At 47.4% G+C, this 25,202-nt stretch overlaps 1 protein-coding gene across 2 annotated transcripts in view; it reads right to left on the reverse strand.

The window, feature by feature from the left end:
• RICTOR (RPTOR independent companion of MTOR complex 2) overlaps nt 1-25,202 on the reverse strand; it is a 1,007,050-nt gene that overhangs the window by 228,827 nt on the left and 753,021 nt on the right. For both annotated transcript variants that reach the window (XM_069221337.1, XM_069221336.1), the window contains exon 31: nt 14,351-15,362. In XM_069221337.1, coding sequence (XP_069077438.1) covers nt 14,351-15,362 — 1,012 coding nt within the window. The remainder of the gene's footprint in view (nt 1-14,350; nt 15,363-25,202) is intronic.

A 25,202-nucleotide genomic window follows, 5' to 3' on the forward strand; every position in this document is an offset into this window, starting at 1 on the left:
CCCTCATTCTGACCTTGGCGGGCGGCGGAGGCCGCCCGCCAAAGTCCCGCCGTCAGGTTACCGTTCCGCGGTCAAAAGACCGCGGCGGTAATTCTGACTTTCCCGCTGGGCTGGCGGGCGGTCGCCTTCAGACCGCCAGCCAGCCCAGCGGGAAAGAGGCTTCCACGATGAAGCCGGCTCGGAATCGAGCCGGCGGAGTGGAAGCTGTGCGACGGGTGCAGTTGCACCCGTCGCGTATTTCACTGTCTGCGCAGAATCAGGGCCCTTGGTACCAGGGGTACCATTTACAAGGGACTTATCTGAGTGCCAGAGCTGTGCCAATTGTGAAAGCAAAGGTACTATTTAGGGAAAGAACACTGGTACTAGGGCCTGGTTAGCAGGGTCCCAGCACACTTTCAATCATATCATGGTATCAGCATATGGCAAAACGTCAGGGGGTAACTATGCCAAGGAGGCATTTCCTTACACACTGCCATTGCAGATTGTGTGCGTTAGTGAGGATAAAAAGTCAAAGTCGACATGGCATCATCCTCAGGATGCCATGCACACAAAATACTGCCTCTGGCATAGATAAGTCACCACTCTAGAAAGCCTTACAGCCCTAAGGCAGGGTGCACTTGCACAATACAACAGGTGAGGGCATAGCTGCACAAGCAATATGCCCCTACAGTGTGTCTAAGTCCATTCTTAGACAGTGTAAGTACAGGGTGGCCATATTAAGTAAATGGTCTGGGAGTCTGTCAAAACAAACTCCACAGCTCCATAATGGCTACACTGAATAGCGGGAAGTTTCTTATCAAACTTTTCAGAATAAACCCACACTGATGCCAGTGTTCGATTTATTACAAAATGCACACACAGAGCATCTTAGAGATGCCCCTTGTATTTACCCAATCCTGTGCCAGCCTGCCACTGAGACGGGTTTCTGACCCCCTAGGGTGAGAGCCTTTGTGCTCTCTGAGGCCATAAACAAAGCCTGCACTGGATGGAGGTGCTTCATACCTCCCCCTGCAGGAACTGTAACACCTGGCAGTGAGCCTCAAAGGCTCAGGCTTCATGTTACAATGACCCAGGGCACTCCAGCTAGTGGAGATGCTTGCCCTCCGGACACAGCCCCCACTTTTGGCGGCAAGTCCAGAGGAGATGATGAGAAAAACAAGGAGGAGTCACCTACCAGTCAGGACAGCCTCTAAGGTGCCCTGAGCAGAGGTGACCCCTCTCTTTAGAAATCCTCCATCATAACTTTGGAGGATTCCCCGAATAGGACTAGGGATGTGTCCCCCTCTCCACAGGGAGGAGGCACAAAGAGGGTGTAGCCATCCTCAAGGACAGTATCCATTGGCTACTGCCCCCGGGAACTAAACACACCCCTAAATGTAGTATTTAGGGGTGACCCTGAACCCAGGAAATCAGATTCCTGCAACCTACAACAACAAGAATGACTTCTAACCTGAAAGCCCTGCAGAGACGACGGGGACGACAAATGACTTGCCCCCAGCCCTACCGGCCTGTCTCCAGACTCAAAGAACCTGCACAGCGACGCATCCATTGGGACCAGCAACCTCTGTACACTCTGTGGACTCAGGTCTGCCCTGCACCCAAAGAACCAAGAAACTCCTAAGAACAGCAGCACAGTTCAGAAACTGCAACAAACTTGCAACTTTAAAACAACTTTAAAGAGACTCTCACTTCCCACCAGAAGCGTGAGTCTTCACACTCTAGACCCGACGCCTTCGGCTCGAGTTCAGGACAACCAACACCGTAGAGAGGACTCCCAGGCGACTCCAACGATGTGGACACCCTGAGTCGACCCCCCCTGCAGCCCCACAGCGACGCCTGCAGAGAGGATCCAGAGACTCTCCCCGATTGCGACTGCCTGGTAACAAAGGAACCCCATGCCTGGACCAAGCATTGCACCGCAGCCCCCAGGACCAAGAGGAACCACCTACCAGTGCAGGAGTGACCAGCAGGCAGCCCTCATCCTAGCCCAGTCGGTGGCTGGCCCGAGAAGCCCCCCTGTGCCCTGCCTGCATCTCCAGAGTGACCCCCGGGTCCCTCCATTGCTTTCTTTAGCAAGCCAGACGCCTACTCTGCACACTGCACCCGGCCGCCCCTGTGCCGCTGAGGGTGTGTTTTGTGTGCATTCCCCCCCCCCCCCCCAGTGCTCTACAAAACCCCCCGGTCTGCTCCACAAGGACGCAGGTACTTACCTGCTAGCAGACAGTAACCGGAGCACCCCTGCTATTTAAAGGCGCATATGTGTTTTGGGCCCTCCTTTGACCTCTGCACCTGACCAGCCCTGTGTTGCTGGTGCTGTGGTTTTGGGGTTGCCTTGAACCCCCAACTGTGGGCTGCCTATGCACAGGAGACTGACTGTGTAAGTGCTTTACTTACCTGAGAAACCTAACCAAACTTACATCCACCAGGAACTGTTGATTTTTGCACAGTGTCCACTTTTAAAATAGCTTATTGCCATTTGAACCAAAACTGTGTGTACTACTGTTTTAAATCCAAGTTCTATACTTACCTGTGTGAAGTACCTTACATTTTATGTACTTAACTCAAATCTTGAATCTTGCCAAGGGACCGGGCCATGACTCAGGAATCCTTCAAGAGCTCAAGCGCTGAGTCCGCCTTGTCTCTGAAGAGGCGTGTGCCATCAAAGGGCATGTCCATCAAGGATTGCTGGACATCCCCCGAAAAGTCAGATATTCTCAGCCAGGTGTGATGTCTCAATGTCACTGTCGAGGCAACCGATCTGCCCGCAGAGTCGGTCGTATCCAGTTCACAACGAATCATGAACTTAGCTGCATCCCTCCCATCTGTTACGGCTTGGGACAGGACAGTCCGGGCCTCCTCTGGAACCATATCCCAGAGAGTATGGGAATAGCGCCCCAAAACGCATGTGGTGCTCACGGACCGCAGCGCTAGAACTGTTGGAAGAAAACAACTTCTTCCCCAAATTATCCAGTCTTTTTGATTCCCTATCCGGGTGTGCGGCAGGGAATGCGCCAGATGAAGAAGAAGCCTGGCTCTCAGGCGTGTGGTGTTGGGTCAGGAATTTCGGGTCTGACGGCGCAGGCCTATGGGGGCAGGCAATCGTCCCATTTACAGGAGCCCCTGTGCTGGGTCTGGGCCACGTACCCAAAAGGACGTTTGTCAGTGCTTCATTAAAAGGGTAAAAGGGGCTCGGAAGAGGAGGACCCCGGCTGAAGCACGTCGGTTAGGATGTTAGGCTTAACCTCCACAGAAGGAAGCTCGAGGTCCAGGACCTCAGCCGCCCTTTTCACCACCATAGAATAAGAAGCACCCTCCTCTGTAGCCACGCTAGGAGAATAGAGCATACCAGTGTCAGGGGAGGTGTCTAAACCACTGGATTCACCCAAATCCTGCACCCAGTCCATTTGGGGGTCAAGCTGGTATTCTAAACGGCCCAGCATGCCCTCCATACTCTCCCCGTATCCATACCCACAAGAATAAGGGTCTGGATCAACCCTGGGCCTAACAGAGCCTATAGAGAATGGAATCGTCGTCGATCGACGTCGTTCTGGCTCCAGGTCGTTGGGTATGAGGATGGGATCGACGTCGATTGTGGGCCCCAACCGACGCCGGGAGCGTCAACGTCTGACCCGACGCGGGGGAAGGTTGCCGTGGCGTCGGGACGGATCCGCGATTGGATCCGGAGGGGGCCTCTGGAGCCAAGGCTGAAGCAGACTGCTTTGAAACCGAGGGGACCCCAACTGACTCACCTGTGCCCAAAGGCTCCAAAGGTGGGTCGGACCACCCAAAAATGAGGCGCATGGCCTTGTAAAATTCTTTAAGTTGGGTGGGGGTGGGTCCGGCTCCCAGGAGGTCAGGGAAGTGCTGAGCCAACCCAGAAGAATGCTCCGTTGATGGAGGCCTAGAGCATCAACGCTCTTCCCGCGTTGTATCATCCGGTCAGCGGGGTGACGTGGAAGAACAATTGTCCTTCGTCAACGACTTCTTTTTGTGACCCGATTGTCCTGAAGACTTGGAGAACGAAGAGTGGTGGTGACTTCGCAGCTGGACTCAAGATCTTCCTCTCGAATGGGACCGCGAGCACTGCGGAGCCAATTCTCGGACCGCCATGAGCTTTAGGGACCGCTCCCTAGAAGTCTTCGGGTTCATGGCCCGACACTCAGAGCACGACTTCGGGTCGTGGTCACGCTCCAGGCACCAGAGACACACAAGGTGCGGATCCGTCACCAACATAGTTTGGTGACAGGAGTCGCAGGGCTTGATTCCGGTCTTGCGGGACATCCCTCGACGCATCCACAAACTCGTCAAAAATTTGACAATAGTGTTGATGTAGTAAAAAAAAATGACTGAGGTAGCTCTCCTCCTCCGGATGTGCGCGTAGGCTGGTGTGGAAAGAAAAGAACTGACGCCAGCGCGCCGGGATGGCGCCTATATATGACCGCGATGTCATCACGGCGAGCGCGACGCCAACAACACCTGTCGGCTGATGCCACCTCACGGCGTGCAGAAAAATCTCAGGATCCAGTCTGATGCCTGGGAAAATTCAACGGTAAGGAATCTGCAACTAGAAGTCTATCAGATGGATCCTTCACCAGGCAGCCTGAAGGGAAAGGAGCTTGCCCCAACTGCCAGGAAGACCAAGGAGCCTGCCCCAGCTGCCAGGAAGACCAAGGAGCCTGCACCAGCAGGCAGGAAGACCAAGGGGCCTGAGGGGAGTAACTGTGATGGAGCCCCTATCACCAACCATGGTTGTGCAGCCGTCCGAGGTTGCAGGGGATGGGCAGGAGCCTCCACCCACCAGAGGCACCACCACTGTGGAGCTGTCCGAGGATGCAGGGGATGGGCAGGAGCCTCCCCCCACCAACACAACCACCACCACCACTGTGCAGCCGTCCAATGTTGCAGGGGATGGGCAGGAGCCGCCACCCCCCACTAGCAGCAGCACCACAACTACCACCACCACTGTGGAGCAGTCCGAGGTTGTAGGGGATGGGCAGGAGCAGCCCCCCACCAGCAGCACCACCACTGTGCAGCCGTCACCGCTGGCGGACGTTATGTAATCCTGTCTCCATGGGCTGCTGTGCGGCCTGCCCCCTCCAAAGCCAGTGGGTATGACACCCACCTGAGAGACTGTGACCTTGCACTCCCCAGGATCAAGCACAGGGCCTGTTGCCCTCTCCAGAACCAGTGGGTAAGACACCCAGCTGAGAGACTGTTGCCCATCACTCCCCAGGACCAAGCACAGGGCATGTTGCCCTCTCCAGAACCAGTGGGTAAGACACCCACCTGAGAGACTGTTGCCCATCACTCCCCAGGATCAAGCACAGGGCATGTTGCCCTCTCCAGAACCAGTGGGTAAGACACCCACTTGAGGGACTGTGGCCTTGTACTCCCCAGGATCAAGAACAAGGCATGTTGCCCCTCCAGAACCAGTGGTTTTGTAACATCTCCTGGCTGAAGTGCCCCCCAGTAACACCGAGATGCCTGCCTATTTACCAACTGATGCCCCTGCAGTGTGCTCTCCGTGTTGAAGCAGATGACATGTCCGTGGACTTCTGCCTGTGGCCACGTGGCCTACAAACACTGTGGACTAGGCTGTGTCTCTTTTTCTGTACATATGTACATATCTATTATCTTGCCTAACTTATTTTTCATACTGTGTTGATCTCATTACATTCACTTTTGAGAAATCGTTTTGTCCTTGCATTATTCAGCCGAGTTACAGGGTAAAATTGTTTTCATAATGCATCTGGTTGTGTGTGTGGGGTGTGTATTGTGAGTGTGTGTTCACTCTCGTTTTCTTTCCCCCTCCCTTGTGTGCTAGGCAGCTGTACTCACCGTCATCGTCTTTGCCGGCGTTGGTGTTCGTGGTGGAGCAGAACGTAGAAGATCATTGGGAAGACATGCAGTTCTGGTTCTATGGCGGCGTGGTTGTTTCCTGTGTCTCCAATAGCGAGTCCTTTCCCTTCTGAGCTCTGTTTACGCCAGACTTTTGATGTGGTTGGTACCGCCCCAAAAAAGGTGGTGGTTTGCAGGGTCATAATATGGTGGGTGGAACACTGACTTCTGCTTGGTTGTAGGCGGCTACCGCCGTGGTGGCTGTTGTGTCTGCCCTGGCGGTCGGTATGGTACATTGGCTGTCTTTTGGAGATCTTTCCGCTGTCATAATTTGGCTGTAGTTACCGCTAGCCTATTGGCGGTATTACCGCCACTTTATCACTGACCGCCAGGGTCGTAATGAGTGTCTACATCTCATTTTGTAGTGTATACAGAGCCAGCTACTGTAAGAAGTAGCAGAAAATAGCTAAGGCCTTATAGGGGGGCCAAACCATAAACTAAAATAGTGGAATGCAAAGTTTGGTCCCACACCCAAGGATGTGGAGTAGTTAGTAGGGAGCTCGGAGAACTTGGATACCCCAGGGGTGAGCATCTAGATGACCCCTGGCGACCAGGAGAGCAGAAGTAAGTTATCTGGTCTTCACATCCACTAAAAAGGGGACTTGGAAAAAGGAAGTTTGCAAGAACAGGACAGTCCGGTGGAACCCAACAGAGGATTCCAGATGAAGAGGACCTGCAAAAGAAGAGGACAGAGCCCAGTATACATGGGAGTGTCCAGGTGGGACAGGAGCTACTGCCCATCCTTATGTGGGAGAAGATCCGGGGCGATGGTGGAAGATTAAGGTCAGCTGTGGAGCCCAGGAGCTGCAGAGGCAGTTGTGCAGAAGCTGTCCTACATCGGTCACGGAGTTGAAGATGGGTCAGTGGTCAGGAGGACCACCAACAAGCCTTGGTAGGTACAAATCGGGCAGAAGAGGATTTGTTGAGCTGAAGAGTACAGCAAGGTCCAGGAGACTCAACCTTTGGAGGGGAGTCAGAGCTGACCCTTAGCAGTCAGGAGAGCAAGCAGACGCAATTGTAACCCCCACAGGCAACCCACTGGCAGCAAGCCTAGTAAGTTGCAGTGAGGCCCAGTCAGCAAATCTGGAGAGGAGTACCAGGTCTCTGGAGCAGCAGACAGGAGACTGTCCTTGCAAGAATGAAGTGCTGGGGGCAGTGGCTACTTGGTGCCTGAAGATCCCTCGGAGGAGGAATCAACAAGCCTTTGTTGCTGCAAGAGTTTTGGTACACGGGATTCTGTCCTGCAGGGAGAGGCAAGGGCTCACTGTCTCCCAAGTAGGACAGAAAGCAGAGAGGACCAAGAGCACTACTCAGGGCCACCACCTGTGTTAGAGGATCCCCACAGTTCCAGTGGAGAGCAGATCCTGTTGCCTTAGGTGCCTGCAGATGCAGAGGAGTGACTCCTTCAGTATAAGTGAGATTCCTTCTTGGTTCTTTGATGCAGCTTAAGTCCTGCCAACCCCAAAGGATGCACAACTGTGGAAAATGTGCAATTGCGGGAGGGGGGCGGAGAAACAAAGTTGCAAGGCGAGGTTGTCGCGGGGGTTGCAGGCTTGTTGGGTTCCTGAGAAGTCAAGCAACAGTTCTGGTGGCTAGGAGCAGACGAGGTCACTGCAGAGAAGTCCTGGTGGAGTCTTGCACGCCGAATCTGGGGATCTACCAGTAAAGGAGTCCCTAAATAGCCCTATCCTGGGGCTTCGTCACTCTGCAGGGCGACCACTTCTAGAGGGAGTCACTGACATCAGTTACCTGTCCTAACCAACCAGATGCTCCCAGAGGCCTCTGCACATGTTGGTTTCAAAATGGCAGAATCAACTGGCCAACTGGAGGAGCTCTGGGCTCCACCCCTGGGGTGGTGAAGTACAGGGGAGTGGTCACTCCCCTTTCCATTGTGCAGTTTTGCTCTAGAGCAGGGACTGGGGGTCCCTGGACTGGTGCAAATCAGATTATGCAAGGAGGGCACCAGATATACCCTTCAAAGCAGTCTGGTGGTGCAGGGAGGCTACCCCTCCACAGCCCAGTAACACCTATTTTCAAGGGAGAGGATGTTGCAGCCCCTCTTCCGCAGGTTATCTTTTGTTCTGCCTTCTCCTGTTTGAGCTGGGCAAGCAACAGGAGGGCAGAATCTGTCCGAGGGACTACAGCAGCGTGGGCAGCTCGCAAAACCCAGGAAGACTGGTAGAAGCAATGCTTGGGGGGAACCTGAAGTATTAGTACTGGGGTATGATTCAGACATGTGTCAACATGCCTAAGGTTTAGAGTTACTATTATGTAGCTGGATTACAGGTATTGACCTGTGGCCAGTACATGAGTAAAATGGCTTCCCGCACTTATGAAGTGCAGTGCATTGGAAATGGAGTTCGTAGAGGCACCTCATGCAGTGGTGCCCTCACACACAGAAACCTACATCCTGTACTTTGGGCTGCAAAGGCGTACCACAGGGGTGACCTACAGAGACCTGGTGTACTGACCAGTAGTGAAAGGGTGCATGCACCTTTTCACACAGGCTGCAAATGACTGTTGGCATGGGTCCCCATGGGTGGCATAATACACACTGCAGCCCATGGGGGACCCCTGGTGTACCAATGCCCGGGGTACCTATGTACTATATACAAGGGACTTACAGGGGAACAACAGTATGCTAATTGTGGGGTGTAAAAGTTACCAAGGCAACCAAATTTAGAGGAAAGAGCACATTCCCATGGGCCCTGGTTAGCAGGATCCCAGTGAAAACAGTCTAAGCACATTGATAACAGGCAAAAAGTTGTGGTAACCATGGCAAAAAGAGAGACTTTACTACACACATCCCCAAAATAAGGGCAATAAGAATAATACTGCCGTGTTGAGTCTTCACTGTCTAAGAAGAAATATCTGGAGATTCCAGCTGTATTGGAGTGGTTGCTCCCAGGTCTATGTTCCAGTGCATAGTCCATTCCCTGCAGGGAGATTGAGCACCTCAACAATTTTGGATTTTCACCTTTCATCTGCTTAAGCCATAGGAGGGGCTTGTGGTCAGTGCCAAACAGACCTGGCCTCAGCTTCTTCAAAGTCCCAGCCCATAGGCCCATAGCAAAAGCCTAACTCTCAATGGTTGACCAACGCTTTTCTCCGGGGATCAACCTTCTACTTATAAAAGCAACAGTTTGACCCTGGCCTTCTTTATTAAGTTGTGAAAGTAAAGCCCTTATCCCTACATCAGAAGCATCTGTCTGGAGAATAAATTGTTTGGAGTAGTCAGGGCTTCTGAGAATTGATGCCAAGCACATGGACTGTTTCAGATCATAAAAGGCCTTCTGGCAGCTAGCTGTCCACAAGACATTCTTTAGCATCCTTCTGGATGCAAGGTCATTTAAGGGTGCTAAAATTGAGCCATACCCTTTAACGAACTTCCTATAGTACCCAGTCAGCCATAAGAAGGCTCTGACTTGGGTTTGAGTAGTAGGGGCAATCCAATCCATTATGGCTTGAATTTTGCGCTGGAGTGGCTGAATTTGGCCTCCACCTAGTAGGTGGCCTAAATAAACCACTTAGCCATGTCCTATCTGGCATTTTGATGACTTGCTAGTGAGGCCTGCTTTTTTCAGGGCCTCAAGTACATTTCCAAGGTGGACCAGGTGATCCTCCCCGGAGGAGCTCAAGACAGCTATGTCATCTAGATATTCTGCACTAAAGCTTTCCAGGCCTTGAAGAACGTTGTTCACCCACATTTGAAATGTTGCAGGGGCATTCTTTAAACCAAAAGGCAACAATGTAAAGTGAGAATGCTGTTTTAGGTTTGGCATAATCTGATAACTTGATCTGCCAACATCCAGCAGTCAAATCAAATGTACTGAGATATGTGGCAGTAGCCAGAGTATCTATCAGCTCATCTGCCCCAGGGATTGGACGAGCATCACTCCTGGTGACTGTACTGAGGCCTCTGTAGTCAACACAGAACCTCGGCTCTCTCGTACCATTTTTAGACTTAGGCTTGGGTACCAAGACAACAGGACTAGTCTGAGGGCTGTCTGAAGGCTCAATGACGCCTAGGTCAAGCATCTTTCACACTTCTGCTTTGATGCATTCTCTGACATGATCAGGCTGCCTATATATTTTACCTTTTCCAGGCAGACTGTCACCTGTGTCAATGGTGTGTTCACACCGAGTGGATAGGCCAGAAAAAAATGGTTCAGAGAACTGACCCAAGCGATTTTTAGAGTCATCCTTTTGCTGGTCATAGAGGCAGTCAGCAACTCCCTTCACTGAGCCATGTACTTGGTTGTAGGAGAAGAGGTCAGGGAGAGGGTCGCTCATCTTCCTGACCTTCATCATTGGCCATGAGTAAAGTTATGTCAGCCCTGTCATAGTAAGGTTTCAGGCGATTTACATGAAGCACCCTGTGGGGGCTTCTGGGAGTGTCTAGGTCAACCAAGTAGGGGACCTCACCTTTCTTCTCCACAATAGTGTGAGGACCACTCCACTTATTTTCCGTGCCCTGGGAGCCACAGGCTCCAGGACCCACACTTTCTGTCTTGGCTGGTAAATAGTCAGCACAGCCTTTTGGTCATGCACAGTTTTTGCAGTTCTTGGCTGGCCTCAAGGTTTTTAGATGCCCTCTTCATGTACTCAGCCGTTCTGGATCTTAGACCTAGTACATCTACTATGTCCTGTTTGGGGGGGGGATGGAGAGGTTGCTCTCAACCCTCCCTCGCAAGGGCAAGTGGACGGAACAGGATGTTCAAACAAAAGCTCAAAGGGGCTATAGCCCACTCCCTTCTGTGGAACTTCCCTGTAGGTTAAAAGGAGGCAATGCAACAGGACATCCCATCTCCTCCTAAGAGTTCCATGATCATGCCTTTGAGGGTTTAATTGAATCTCTCAACTAACCCATTTGTTTGTGGGTGATAAGGGGTTGTGAATTTAGGTTACACCATCCCCCTTCCAGATGGCTTTAAGGTATGCAGAAATAAAGATGGCACCTTTGCCTGATACCACCTCCTTAGGAAAACCCACCCTGGAAAAGATTCTCAGGAGGGCCTTGGCCACTGCAGGAGCTGTAGCGGCCGAAGGGAAATTGCCTCTGGGTACATGGTGGCCTGGTCCACCACCACCAGTATAAACCTGCTCTCAAATGCCGTTGGAGGGTCTGGGGGGGCCAACAATGTCCACTCCTACCATCTTAAAAAGGTAACCCAACCACTGGTAGAGGAATTAGGGGGGCCTTTGGAGTGCCACCTGTCTTGCCATTGGCTTCACAGGTAACACAGGAGCGACAAAACTATTTTGTATCCTCAGACATGTGAGGCCAATGAAAGTAAAGGACACGTCTGTTCTAAGTCTTGCTTTGCCCCAAATGGCCTGCAAGGGGAATATCATGTGCCAAGGTCAATAAAAACTCCCTATGTTTGAGGAATGACCAGCCTCCTGGTAGCACCAGGTTTGGGGACCCTCACCTCAGAGTAATGGAGGTTATTGTCCCAGTAGACCGTATGGGTTCCACTGAAATCAATTGCTTCCTGAGTTGCAGCTTGCTGCCTCAGACTTTCTAGGGTAGGACAGGTCTTCTATTCTATGTTAAGTTCCTCTCTGGTGGGTCCTCCTGCACCTAAGAGCTCAGCTGTATCAACTTCAAGCTCCTCTGGTGTAGGTTCCACCTAAGGGGCAGGTTCCTCTCCCTCAGAAGCAGAATCCTCATTAGAAGCCTGAACAGGGGGTAACTTTTTACCCTACCTGCCCTCTCTTTTTGGGAGCTTCATGGGCCATTTTCCCAGGCACCAGTGCTCTTTGATCTCCCTGTTTCATGGCCTGTGCTCTTGTTAAAGCAAAAATGTGCCCATGGATACTCAGCACTGATGCATGGGCTTCCAACTCCACTTCAGCTCAGGTTGAAGTCTCCAAATCATTACCTAAAAGACACTCTACAGGTAGGTCAGCGGATACTACAACTTTCGTTGGGCCAGTAACCCCTACAATTAAGGTCAAGAACTGCCGTGGGGCGACAATGATTGTTGTTTTGAGCATCAGTAACTTGATCAGTGTGACCAAGTAGGTGTTTTTCAGGTGACACCAATTTTTCAGTCACCACTGTGACACTGGCACCTGTGCCCCTCTAGGTATCCGCCTCAACACCATTGATAAGGGGATGCTGCATGTACTTATCCATATTAAGGGGACAAGCAGTTAGGGTGGCAAGTTCAATGCCACCCTCAGAGACCAAAACTGCCTCAGTGGTCTCTCTGATTAACCCAGAGCCCACTACAGTTACCAGGGTCAGCCTAGATACACTCTTGGACTGACTACTACCACTGCTTTTGTTATTGCTACTGTAAGGGGCAATAGCAGGCTTGGTGCTCCTTCTAGGACAGGTGTTGTCACCTGTCCTGTGGCCTTTTTGTCTACAGATGTAGCACCAAGGTTTCCTGTGGGAAGAGGAAGAAGATTTAGACCCAACCCCAGAGGTTTTGTGGGCATGTCTTTAGATTTGTCCCCACCTTTGTCCTGATTCTTGGAAGAATCCTTCTTCTTTTGGTCACTCCCTGGGGGAGTGTCCCTACCCAACCTGGAGCGAACCCATTTGTCTGCCATCTTTCCCATTTCTTGGGGAGAGGTCAGATTTGAGTCCACCAGGTACTGATGCAGCTCATCAGATTTGCAATTATTACGAATGTACTATATTACAAGAAGATTGCACAAGCCATGATGATCATACACTTTGCTGCCATACAACCACCCTTCCAGGTACTTGACAGAGATGACTACAAAATCTACTCAATCCTAGGAGAACTCCTTCCTAGTCTCCCTGAATTTGATTCTATATTCCTCTGCAGTTAACCCAAATCCATCAAGGATTGCATTTTTAAGTGCTTGATAACTGTCTGCATCTTCCGCCCTGACAGAGAGGAGTTTATACCTGCCTTTGTCAGAAAAGGAAAGCCACAAGATGGTTGCCCACTTTCTTTGAGGAACCCTCTGTACCTTACAGGCCCTTTCCAAGGCAGTTGACCGCTTGTGAATGTCATCCCCAACTTTGCAAGGTGGGACTATCTTACTTAGGTTCTTAAAGTCATAGGAGTCCTCCCTGATCCTGATGTTCCCAAAGCTGTTTCTGTCACGGTCTGCACGTCTCTTATCACCGTAGGCTGCTGCAGTGCTAGGAGGGATGCCTGGTTTTGTACTGGTCCTGGACTGACCAAGATAAGGGCGATCCCTTCTAGTAGACATGGAGCTGCTGACTTGAAAAAATGCCAAGACAGACCGTACCATCCAGTCTGAGTTGCAGAGGGAAAACCCAAACAAAGGGGAAAAAACTCAATCACAGGAACTCCTGGAAAAGATGAAAAAACAATGAAACAAAAAGGCAAAAAAAAGTCAAAACCAGCAGGAAAAAAGCAGGCGCTAGTAGAAAACTGAAAACAGAAGAGAGGATCACTACCAAGATGGAAGTGTTTGCAATGCAAGGATGGAGGGAACTGCAGTGCTTATATACCATGAAACAGGAAGTGACAAACAGGAAGAATGCACAACACCATCTTGGATTGGGAAAGGCCACATAGAAATGAAGGCCTATCAAACAAATACAGAGGGTAGCTCTGTTCTGGATCTGTGCTTTAACTGGCGCAGAATTAAAAAAACCTACATACGTTCGTCCGGGTGAGGCCTTTATAGGTGAGGGTGATGTCACAGACTTCTCCGACGACGCCACACAGATCTGAACGATGCCTTCGACGGCATGCACAAGGGTATTGCTCAGCAAAAGTTATGGATTCCAAACTGACGCCAGGAAATTCTAAGATAAGGAATCTGCAGCTTGAAGTCTGTATCAGACTTAATGAATACAATTAAGAGCAATGGTTCCAGTCTCCTGACCCCAGGTTAAACCCTCTGATTAAATGCCAATTACATGGCTCTTTGTTTCACACTAGCTGGCACGGACCTCTGGTACGAAGACTGTGTGCAGGGATTCATCCAATTCAGCACCATACCCAAGGTAAGCAAAGCAGCAGGTTAAAAAATCTGGAATTAAAATATTGTAGTTGAATTTTTATTTCGTCCAGCGAGGTGTATTGTACCGATTACACACCGTAGTACTTTAAAGTGTGGTATATGCAAGGCAGCAAATCACTAAGAATTTAAAGAGTCGATATAGATTAGTCTATGCCGCCATCTTCTGGTGATATGCTGTAAATGCTTCTTCGGGCAGCATGTTCTCACTGTTGCTGATAACGTTATTGCTACAACATGTACTGACCTCGAGAAACTAAACAACTTTCGGAAGTGCTTGCGCGCTCAACCTAAAAATAAGAGATAGCCCACTATTAACAACTGAATTACATACTTCTTTAACAAATGCTTTAATCGCAGAGTTTATGGCATAATCTCAATCTTTGGACAACTTTAAAACAGTTCTAGAATAGCCCCTTCACCCTCAGTGCTGAAATAACATTGACAACATTAATTAGCAAATGTTCCTTACCTGTTGGGAGTTAACCTGGAATCTAGGCTTCCCGTCTTCATGGTGATTGTGTCAGTAAACAGCACATCTTTAGCTGGAGAAGCCAAAGCTTCCGAATGAGACAAAGAAGGGTGCATCCTCTGCTGCTGAAGACGTTTTAGTGTTGCATATCCGAAGGCATCTCGAGAACTTGTGTAGCAAAAGTTATAGTCTGCCAGGCTTTTAATTGTAGCAATTGAGGGAGCCTTTAATGACTGCGCTCTGCGAGGAAGTGTATGAAAAGATCCCGGAGGCACAAGGGACACAGAGTTCGACTTTGAAATAGGCAGATGATTTGGGTGCGACATCGAAGAGTGGTTTGTTTTAACAGTTTTGGTACTTACCACTGTACTTAAACTACCACAGTCAGTGTCTAGGTTTGTAGGATCAATACCTACTGTCTCTCTGGAAGGACTGGAACTCATTGAGCTTATGCCACTTGTAGTTGTGTCTGTATTGAAGCTTAAACTACGACTCTTGAAGTGAGTGTTGGTTGAAACATCTCCCATCAATCTATCTCTGCTTGTATTTTCTCTGTGATTTTCATTTCCGTAGATCTTTGGCAGTTTCAGATCATTTTCTCCAATACTCTGGGTGCTCCCTGTATCATCAATGTTTCTGTTACCAACAAAGGATTTTCCATAATTTAATGTGTTGATTTTTGGAACGCTAAAAATTGGTCCAAAGTCTTCACCTGGACTAAAATTAGAATTACTACAAGGCTCTGTGACAGTCCGGTTTCGTCTCAAACCCAACTTGGTATCAAATAAAGGTTTGCCACCTTTAGGATCACTACTGCTACGAAGTTTCTTACTTGGCAGAGTAAGTGAATTTAGAAAGCGGTTTTTCACAAATTTGCTGGATGTCAACAAAGTAAAAGGACTACGGTCTTTGTCCTTCAATGGCTTATCGTAAAATGTTTGTTCTGTGTCTTCAGTGAAAAAAAAAGGACTCGAACTGTTGCAATACCGGTCATCCTCTATGATAAACATTCCTGTAACAAACAGAAATTATTTTTTAAAGTATATATATATATATATATTTTTTTTAATTCAGCACAGCCTTAGTAATATACAGAAAGATTAAGTTACGTACCTTCAGGAATGCTCTTTCTGGTAGATACTTTATCTAACCACATGAGCGTGAACAATTTTCTCAGCAATTCCCTGGTGCGTCGATAGGTGGTGTGCTACTCTGTGTCTGGTCTGTCCATCTCTGGATGGGACATTGGGGCCCTTAGAAAGCTGTTAATGCCACATGCTCAGGTCAGATATTTTCCTGATTTTTGTCCATGCGGGACAAAGACTTCAATAATCAGATTGTGCCAGTGTGCTTAGAGCTTTTCTGGGGGTAAAGGCCATGAAGTCTTTCTTTCTCACTAAATGCGAGATGTGGAGCAAAGAAGCATGGCAGGATGACAGACTGCCCGATGTGGAAGGGCGTTGTAGGAAGCTGGCTTTTTATGTAGTGTATCAATGTAGGGGTACACCATGCAAAAAGTCGAGACGACTCTTACTGGTTTACAGGGGCTTATATAATAATCACAAGTGCTTTATTTGTGGTAGTGTGGTTGAGCAGTTTAGGTTTAAAAGAAGGGAACGTTGAACATTTGTTGTACATACCTCAATGAGAGATCTGAGACTAGTTTAGAAAACTAACAGATTTTTATATATGGAAAATGTCCCTTACCCAGTGTCCATCTGTTTGTGGCATGTAGTGCTGCAGATTCACATGCTATGCATTGCTTCCGCCATCTAGTGTTGCGCTCGGAGTGTTACAAGTTGTTTTTCTTCTAAGAAGTCTTTTCGGAGTCATGGGATCGAGAGACTCCTCCTCTCGGTCATGCTGCGCATGGGCATCAACACCATTGTTAGATTTTTGTCCTTGCAAAAAGGTGTACGAAGGAGTGATAGAGTGTAAGACTATAAATGTTGTATAAAAATAGTAAGTAAAAATAGATGTCCATGCAAATGTAAATGTATATACATAGATACAAATAATAAAAACTGCAACGACTACAGGCTTCCGGGGAGGATGCATGTGAAGCTGCAGCACTACATGCCACGAACAGATGTACACTGGGTAAGTGACATTTTCCCTTCAATGGCATGTGCAGCTGCAGATATACATACTATGCATAGACTACAAAGCAGTTGCTCTCCCAAAAAAATGCGGTGGCTAGCCTGCAGGAGTTGGAGTTGTTTGAAATAATGTTCTTAAGACAGCTTGACCAACACTGGCCTGTTCCTTTAAAAATACATCTACACAGTAATGCTTTGCAAATGTATGTGGTGTAGACCATGTGGCAGCTTTACATCTGTCTGCCTTTGGTATGTTTCCTAAAAATGCAATAGAGGCTCCTTTTTTCCTAGTGGAATGAGCTTTAAGTGTGATTAAAAGTCGTAGTTTTGCCTTAATGTAACATGTTTGAATACATTTAACAATCCATCTAGCTAATCTTGTTTAGAAATAGTATTACCTTTATGTGGCTGTTGGAAGGCAACGAAAAGCTGTTTATTTTTTCTAAATTATTTTGTTCTATCCACATAATACATTGGAGCTCTTTTAAGATCAAGAGTGTGAAGAGCTCTTTCTGAGGTTGAATCTGGCTGTGGGAAGAAGACTGGTAATTCCACTGTTTGGTTTATGTGAAAAGGTGATACAACCTTTGGTAGAAACTTTGGATTAGTTCTAAGTACAACTTTATGTTTGTATACTTGGAAAAAAGGTTCCTCAAGAGTGAATGCCTGTATTTCACTAACTCTTCTTAATGAAGTAATCGCTACTAGGAAAGCAACTTTCCAGGTTAGAAATTGAATCTCACAGGAATGCATGGGTTCAAGAGGTGGGCCCATTAGTCTTGTGAGTACAACATTCAGATTTCAAGCAGGAACTGTTGGTGTTCTAGGTGGAATAATATGTTTTAGTCCTTCCATGAAGGCTTTGATAACTGGAACTCTAAAGAAAAAGGTATGTTGTATTGTCTGCAAATATGCTGATATGGCAGTAAGATGAATTTTAATAGATGAGAAAGTTAAATTTGACTTCTGTAAATGAAGTAGGTAGCATACAATATATTGCATTGATGCTGTAAGTGGGTCAGTATTTTTAGATCGACAGTAATAAACAAATCATTTCCATTTGTTAGGACAGCATTTTCTAGTTGTAGGCTTGCATGCTTATTTGAGAACTTCCATGTATTCTAAGGACGTTGCAAGTATCCAAATTCTATGACTTCAGGAGCCAAATTGCTGAGTTGAGAGCACTGGTCTGATTTGTCCTTTGTTTCGTGTTAGCAAATCCTGTCTGTTTGGAAGTTTGTGGTGAGGTACTACTGACAGGTCTAGGAGTGTTGTGTACCAATGTTGTTGTACCCACGTGGGGGCAATAAGTACCATGGTGAGAGAGGTCTGACCAAGTTTGCTGACCAGAAATGGAAGTAGTGGGAGAGGGGGAAAAGCATAAGCAAATATCCCTGACCAGTTGATACATAAAGCATTGCCCTTGGACAGTTGGTGTGGGTGTCTGGATGCAAAGTTTTGGCATTTTGCTTTTTTGGTTGTTGCGAAGAGGTCTATTTCTGGTGTCCCCCACATTTGAAAATACTGATGAAGTACCGGAGGAGTAAATCTCCCATTCGTTTATCCGTTGGTGTGTTCTGCTTAGGAGATCCGCTAGCTGATTGTGTATTTCTTGGATGTATTCTGCTAGTAGATAAATGTGATTGTGAATTGCCCATTTCCGTATTGTTTGGGCTAGAAGGGACAGTTGAGATGAATGTGTCCCGCCTTCTTTCTTTAGGTAATACATGGGCGTCACATTGTCTGTTTTTATCAAGACAGTCTTCTGTTTGAGAAGCGGCTGAAACGCTTTTAGGGCAAGGAACACAGCTAATAATTCTAAATGGTTTATGTAATAATTTAACTGTTTTGAATCCCATTTCCCTTGAATGGTAAGGTTGTTGAGATGAGCGCCCCAACCTTTCATTGATGCATCTGTTGTTATTGTGGTCTGAGGCACAGGGTCTTGAAATGACCGCCCCCTGATTAAATTGCTGAGATTTCACCACTGAAGGGACCTGTGCGTTTGGCGATCTAACAACACTAGATCTTGTAATTGACCCTGTGCTTGAGAGCATTGCTGTGAGAGGCACTGTTGTAGTGTTCTCGTGTTTAGTCTTGCATGTCTTGCTATTGTAGGATGCCATCATTCCCAATAGTTTCATAATAAATCTTACAGTGTATTGTCGATTTGGCTGCATTTGTGGTATGACATTTTGGAAAGCTTGTATCCTTTGTGTATTTGTATAGGCTAAGGCTTTTTGTGTATTGAGAATAGCACCTAGGTAAGGTTGCACCTCTGCTGGCTGAAGATGAGATTTTTGGTAGTTGAGCGTGAACCCTAATGTATGTAGGGTTTCTATTGTGTATTGAGTGTGTTGATGACATTGTATAAAATTGCTTGATTTTATTAGCCAATCATCTAGATAAGGAAAGACATGTATGTGTTGTCTTCTTAGGTAAGCTGCTACTACCGCTAGACATTTTGCTCTTGGAGCTGTTATGCCGAATGGCAGAACTTTGAGTTGTAAATGTCCTCCTGCTATCACAAACCTTAGGTATGTAGTCATATAATCTTGTTTTTGTAGTAGTGGAATGATGTCCTGCAGAGTTACCATGTGGAAGTGTTCTAACAGGATATTTAGATTTAGTGGTCTGAGATCTAGAATGGGTCTGAGAGTTCCATTCTTTTTAGGACTGAGGAAGTATAGCGAGTATACCCCTGTTCCTTGTTGAGATTTTGGGACTAATTCTACTGCTTCTTTTAGTAGTAGTGATTGTACTTCTTGTAATAAAACGTGTTCTGGGGACAACCTGTGATAACATGGAGGAATGTTTGGAGGGGTAGAAATCAATTCTAGGCAATAACCATTGTGGATAATTGAAAGTACCCATTGGTCTATGGTGATAGTTTGCCATTGGGAGTGGAATTGCTGCAGTCTGCCCCCCACTGGAGTTGTTTTGGGTTGTGGCATGCTTAGTAAGTCACTGTTTTGATGGGGTAGTGACATGTTTTGAGGCCTGGAATTTGCCTCTGGCTCTAAAGTGTTGGCCTCTATAAGAGCCTCTAAATTCTCCTCTCTGATACTGCTGTTGTTGACCTTGTTTAGGCTAGGAGGTAGAAGCCTCTGTAGATTGTGGCTTTAATCCTCCTCTAAATTGCTGCTTACGAAAGGAGCCTCTGTAAGGTGTTGTACATAAGGCTCCCACTGCTTTAGCAGTGTCTGAGTCCTTCCTGAGTTTTTCTATTGTGGTGTCAACCTCAGGACCAAACAGGTGTTTCTTATCGAAAGGCATATTTAGGACTGCCTGCTGTATTTCTGGTTTGAATCCAGAAGAACGTAACCATGCGTGTCTGCGTATGGTTACAGCAGTATTCACGCTTCTAGCTGCTGCATCTGCAGCACCAAGGGCAGACCTTATTTGATTATCACTAATTGCCTGACCCTCTTCAACAATTTGTTGAGTCCTTTTTTGATGTTCCTTTGGCAGGTGTTGTAATATCTCCTGCATCTCTTTCTAGTGAGCTCTATCATACTTTCCTAGCAAGGCTTGTGAATTGGCAATGCGCCAATGGTTAGCTTTCTGTGTAGCTACCCTTTTGCCAGCAGCATCCAATTTTCTGCTTTCTTTGTCAGGAGGAGGGGCATTCCCTGACGATTGGCTATTAGCCCTTTTTCTGGCGGCAGTGACAACCACTGAGTCTGGAGGTACCTGATGTATATTGTAAGCTTGGGTCTGTAGGTGCAGGTTTATATTTCTTGTTAATGCATGGTGTGAAAACCCCAGCTTTAACAGACTTGTTAAATATCTCATCTGCATGCTTGATCATGCCAGGTAACATTGGGAGGCACTGGTAACGTGTGTGCGTGGAGGACAAGGTATTAAAAAGGAAATCCTCTTCTAGAGGCTCAGTGTGCATGAGTACCCTGGGGTACGCAGCTGCCCTAGATATGACCTGCGTGTATGCAATTGTATCCTCTGGTGGGGAAGGTTTAGAAGGATATATGTCTGGGTCATTAGCTGGTATGGGATCTGGATCATACAGATCCCAAGGATCAACCGTATCACCATGAGAATAAGTCTGTGAGTGAGTTGGTGAAGGCAATGGTGGCGGGCTAATGGGTGGTGGTAAAAATGTCACTTACCCAGTGTACATCTGTTCGTGGCATCAGTCGCTGAAGATTCACATGTTGTGCATAGCCCGCCATCTGGTGTTGGGTCGGAGTGTTACAAGTTGTTTTTCTTCGAAGAAGTCTTTCGAGTCACGGGACCGAGTGACTCCTCCTTTTGTCTCCATTGCGCATGGGCGTCAACTCCATCTTCGATTGTTTTCCCCGCAGAGGGTGAGGTAGGAGTTGTGTTGTAGTAATAGTGCCCATGCAATGGAGTGACTAAGTATGTACCTATTTAAGGTTTAAATAATATATTTACAAATGTACAAAGCTTAAGCTAACTTCCGAACTGCTACAGGCTCCCGGGGAGGCGGGTGGGCACATGTGAATCTTCAGCGACTGATGCCACGAACAGATGTACACTGGGTAAGTGACATTTTCAGTTCGATGGCATCTGTCGCTGCAGATACACATGTTGTGCATAGACTAGTAAGCAGTTATCTCCCCAAAAGCGGTGGCTCAGCCTGTAGGAGTGGAAGTAGTTTGAAATAAGGTTCTTAACACGGCTTGACCTACTGTGGCTTGTTGTGCGGATAGCACGTTTACACAGTAGTGCTTGGTGAACGTGTGAGGCGTAGACCATGTGGCTGCCTTACATATTTCGTGCATTGGAATATTTCCTAGAAAGGCCATGGTGGCACCTTTCTTTCTGGTTGAGTGTGCCTTTGGTGTAATGGGCAGCTGTCGTTTTGCTTTAAGGTAGCAGATTTGGATGCACTTAACTATCCATCTGGCTATACCTTGTTTTGATATTGGGTTTCCTGCATGAGGTTTTTGGAATGCAATAAATAGCTGTTTAGTTTTTCTGATGTTCTTTGTTCTGTCAATGTAGTACATTAATGCTCTTTTGACATCTAATGTATGTAGTGCCCTCTCAGCTACAGAATATGGCTGTGGGAAGAATACTGGTAGTTCTACCGTTTGATTTAGGTGGAATGGTGAAATAACCTTCGGTAAAAATTTAGGATTAGTCCTTAGGACTACCTTATTTTTGTGTAGTTGGATAAAAGGTTCTTGTATTGTAAACGCCTGAATTTCACTTACTCTTCTTAGAGATGTGATGGCGATGAGAAATGCAACTTTCCAGGTTAGGAATTGTATTTCGCAAGAATGCATAGGTTCAAAGGGTGGACCCATGAGTCTTGTTAAGACGATGTTGAGGTTCCATGAAGGAACGGGTGGTGTCCTTGGTGGTATAATTCTTTTGAGGCCTTCCATAAACGCTTTAATGACAGGTATCCTAAATAGTGAAGTTGAATGGGTAATCTGCAGGTATGCAGATATTGCTGCGAGGTGTATTTTAATGGAAGAGAAGGCCAGGTTCGATTTTTGTAAGTGTAGTAAGTAGCCCACTACATCCTTTGGAGATGCGTGTAATGGTTGAATTTGATTCTGATGGCAGTAGCAAACAAACCTTTTCCATTTGCTTGCATAGCAGTGTCTAGTGGATGGTCTTCTAGCTTGCTTTATGACTTCCATACATTCTTGTGTGAGGTTTAAGTGTCCGAATTCTAGGATTTCAGGAGCCAGATTGCTAGATTCAGCGATGCTGGGTTTGGATGCCTGATCTGTTGTTTGTGTTGTGTTAACAGATCTGGCCTGTTGGGCAACTTGACGTGGGGTACTACTGATAGGTCTAGCAGTGTTGTGTACCAAGGTTGCCTTGCCCATGTTGGTGCTATCAGTATGAGTTTGAGTTTGTTTTGACTTAATTTGTTTACTAGATATGGAAGGAGAGGGAGAGGGGGAAAAGCGTACGCAAATATCCCTGACCAGTTCATCCATAGGGCATTGCCTTGAGACTGCCTGTGTGGGTATCTGGATGCAAAGTTTTGGCATTTTGCGTTCTCCTTTGTTGCAAATAAGTCTATTTGAGGTGTTCCCCAAAGTTTGAAGTAAGTGTTTAGAATTTGGGGGTGAATTTCCCATTCGTGGACCTGTTGGTGATCTCGAGAGAGATTGTCTGCAAGTTGATTCTGGATCCCTGGAATAAACTGTGCCATTAGGCGAACGTGGTTGTGAATTGCCCAGCGCCATATCTTTTGTGCTAGAAGGCTCAGCTGCGGTGAGTGTGTCCCCCCCTGTTTGTTTAGATAATACATTGTTGTCATGTTGTCTGTTTTGACAAGAATGTACTTGTGAGTTATGATTGGTTGGAATACTTTTAGTGCTTGAAAAACTGCTAGCAGTTCCAGGTGATTTATGTGCAGTTTTGTTTGATGTACGTCCCATTGTCCTTGTATGCTGTGTTGATCGAGGTGTGCTCCCCACCCCGTCATGGAAGCATCTGTCGTTATTACGTATTGTGGCACTGGGTCTTGGAAAGGCCGCCCTTTGTTTAAATTTATACTGTTCCACCATAGAAGCGAGAGGTATGTTTGGTGGTCTATCAACACCAGATCTAGAAGGTGACCCTGTGCTTGTGACCATTGCGATGCTAGGCACTGTTGTAAGGGCCTCATGTGCAGTCTTGCGTTCGGGACAATGGCTATGCATGAGGACATCATGCCTAGGAGTTGTAATATCATTTTTGCTTGTATTCTCTGTGTTGGGTACATGCGTTGTATGATCTTGTTGAAATTTTGAATTCTCTGTGGACTTGGAGTGGCTAATCCTTTTGTTGTGTCTATTATGGCTCCTAGGTATTGTTGTACTTTGCACGGCAGAATGTGTGATTTTGCATAGTTGATGGTGAAACCGAGTTTGTAGAGGTTTTGTATGACCTGATTTGTGTGGTGTGAGCACTTTGTCAGTGAGTTGGTCTTGATTAGCCAGTCGTCTAGATACGGGAATACGTGTATTTGCTGCCTTCTGATGTGTGCAGCCACTACTGCTAGACATTTTGTAAAGACTCTTGGCGCGGTTGTTAAACCAAACAGCAATACTTTGAATTGGTAATGTATTCCTTTGAATACAAACCTGAGGTATTTCCTGTGCGACTGATGTATTGGTATGTGGAAATACGCGTCTTTGAGATCTAAGGTTGTCATGTAGTCCTGTTGCTTTAGCAATGGTAACACCTCTTGTAGCGTGACCATGTGAAAGTGTTCTGATTTGATGTAGGTGTTTAGTGTTCTGAGGTCTAGGATTGGTCTCAGTGTTTTGTCCTTTTTTGGTATTAGGAAGTACAGTGAATAAACTCCTGTGTTTATTTGTGTTTCTGGTACTAGTTCTATTGCGTTCTTTTGCAATAATGCTTGAACTTCTGTTTCCAGAAGGTCTGAATATTGTTTTGATAAATTCTGTGCTTTTGGTGGTATGTTTGGAGGGATTTGTAGAAATTCTATGCAATAACCATGTTGGATAATTGCTAAGACCCAAGTGTCTGTAGTTATTTCCTCCCATGCTTGGTAATACTGACCTATTCTTCCCCCCACTGGTGTTGTGTGGAGGGGATGAGTGACATGTGAGTCACTGCTTGGTTGTAGGGGTTTTGGGGCTTTGAAATGTTCCCCTATTCCTAGGGAATTGTCCTCTGTATTGGCCCCGAAAGCCTCCCCTCTGGTACTGTCCCTGGTAGCTGGACGGTGTTGTCTGTGAGGTGCTGGCTTGTGTGGCCTGACCCCGAAACCCCCCTCTAAAGGTTGTCTTGCGGAAGGTGCTGTAAGTGCCTCTGCTCTGCGGGGAGTAGAGTGCGCCCATGGCTTTAGCAGTGTCAGTGTCCTTTTTCAGTTTCTCAATTGCCGTGTCCACCTCTGGTCCGAACAGTTGTTTTTCATTGAATGGCATATTGAGCACTGCCTGCTGTATCTCTGGTTTAAAACCAGACGTTCGTAGCCATGCGTGCCTTCTTATAGTCACAGATGTGTTAATTGTTCTCGCAGCTGTGTCCGCTGCGTCCATAGAGGAGCGTATCTGATTATTAGATATGTTCTGTCCTTCCTCAACCACCTGCTTCGCCCTCTTTTGCAGTTCCTTGGGTAGATGCTCAATGAGGTGTTGCATCTCGTCCCAATGGGCTCTGTCATAGCGCGCAAGTAGTGCTTGGGAGTTAGCGATGCACCACTGGTTTGCAGCCTGTAGTGCGACTCTCTTTCCGGCTGCATCGAACTTGCGGCTCTCTTTATCTGGGGGTGGTGCATCCCCAGATGTGTGGGAGATGGCTCTCTTGCGAGCTGCTCCTACTACGACGGAATCTGGTGGCAGCTGTGTGGTGATGAAAACAGGGTCTGTGGGAGGCGCTTTATATTTCTTTTCCACGCTTGGTGTTATTGCCCTACTCTTGACCGGCTCCTTGAAGATTTCCTTTGCGTGCCGAAGCATTCCTGGGAGCATAGGCAAGCTTTGGTAGGAGCTGTGGGTGGAGGAGAGGGTGTTGAATAAGAAGTCATCCTCGACTGGTTCTGAGTGGAGGTTTACGTTGTGGAACTCTGCCGCTCTAGCCACCACTTGTGAATAAGCCGTGCTGTCTTCTGGTGGTGAGGGCTTTGTGGGATACGCCTCTGGACTGTTGTCCGACACTGGGGCGTCATATAAGTCCCAAGCGTCTTGGTCCTGGTCACCTTGGCTCGCGGTGGTGTGAGCCGGGGAATGTGATGGAGTTTGTGCTGGTGAAACGTTAGTTACAGGTGGAGGAGAGGGTGGCGGAGTTACCTTTTT

This window comes from Pleurodeles waltl, chromosome 1_1, assembly GCF_031143425.1.
Source record: "Pleurodeles waltl isolate 20211129_DDA chromosome 1_1, aPleWal1.hap1.20221129, whole genome shotgun sequence".
In the NCBI taxonomy this organism is placed as follows: domain Eukaryota; kingdom Metazoa; phylum Chordata; class Amphibia; order Caudata; family Salamandridae; genus Pleurodeles; species Pleurodeles waltl.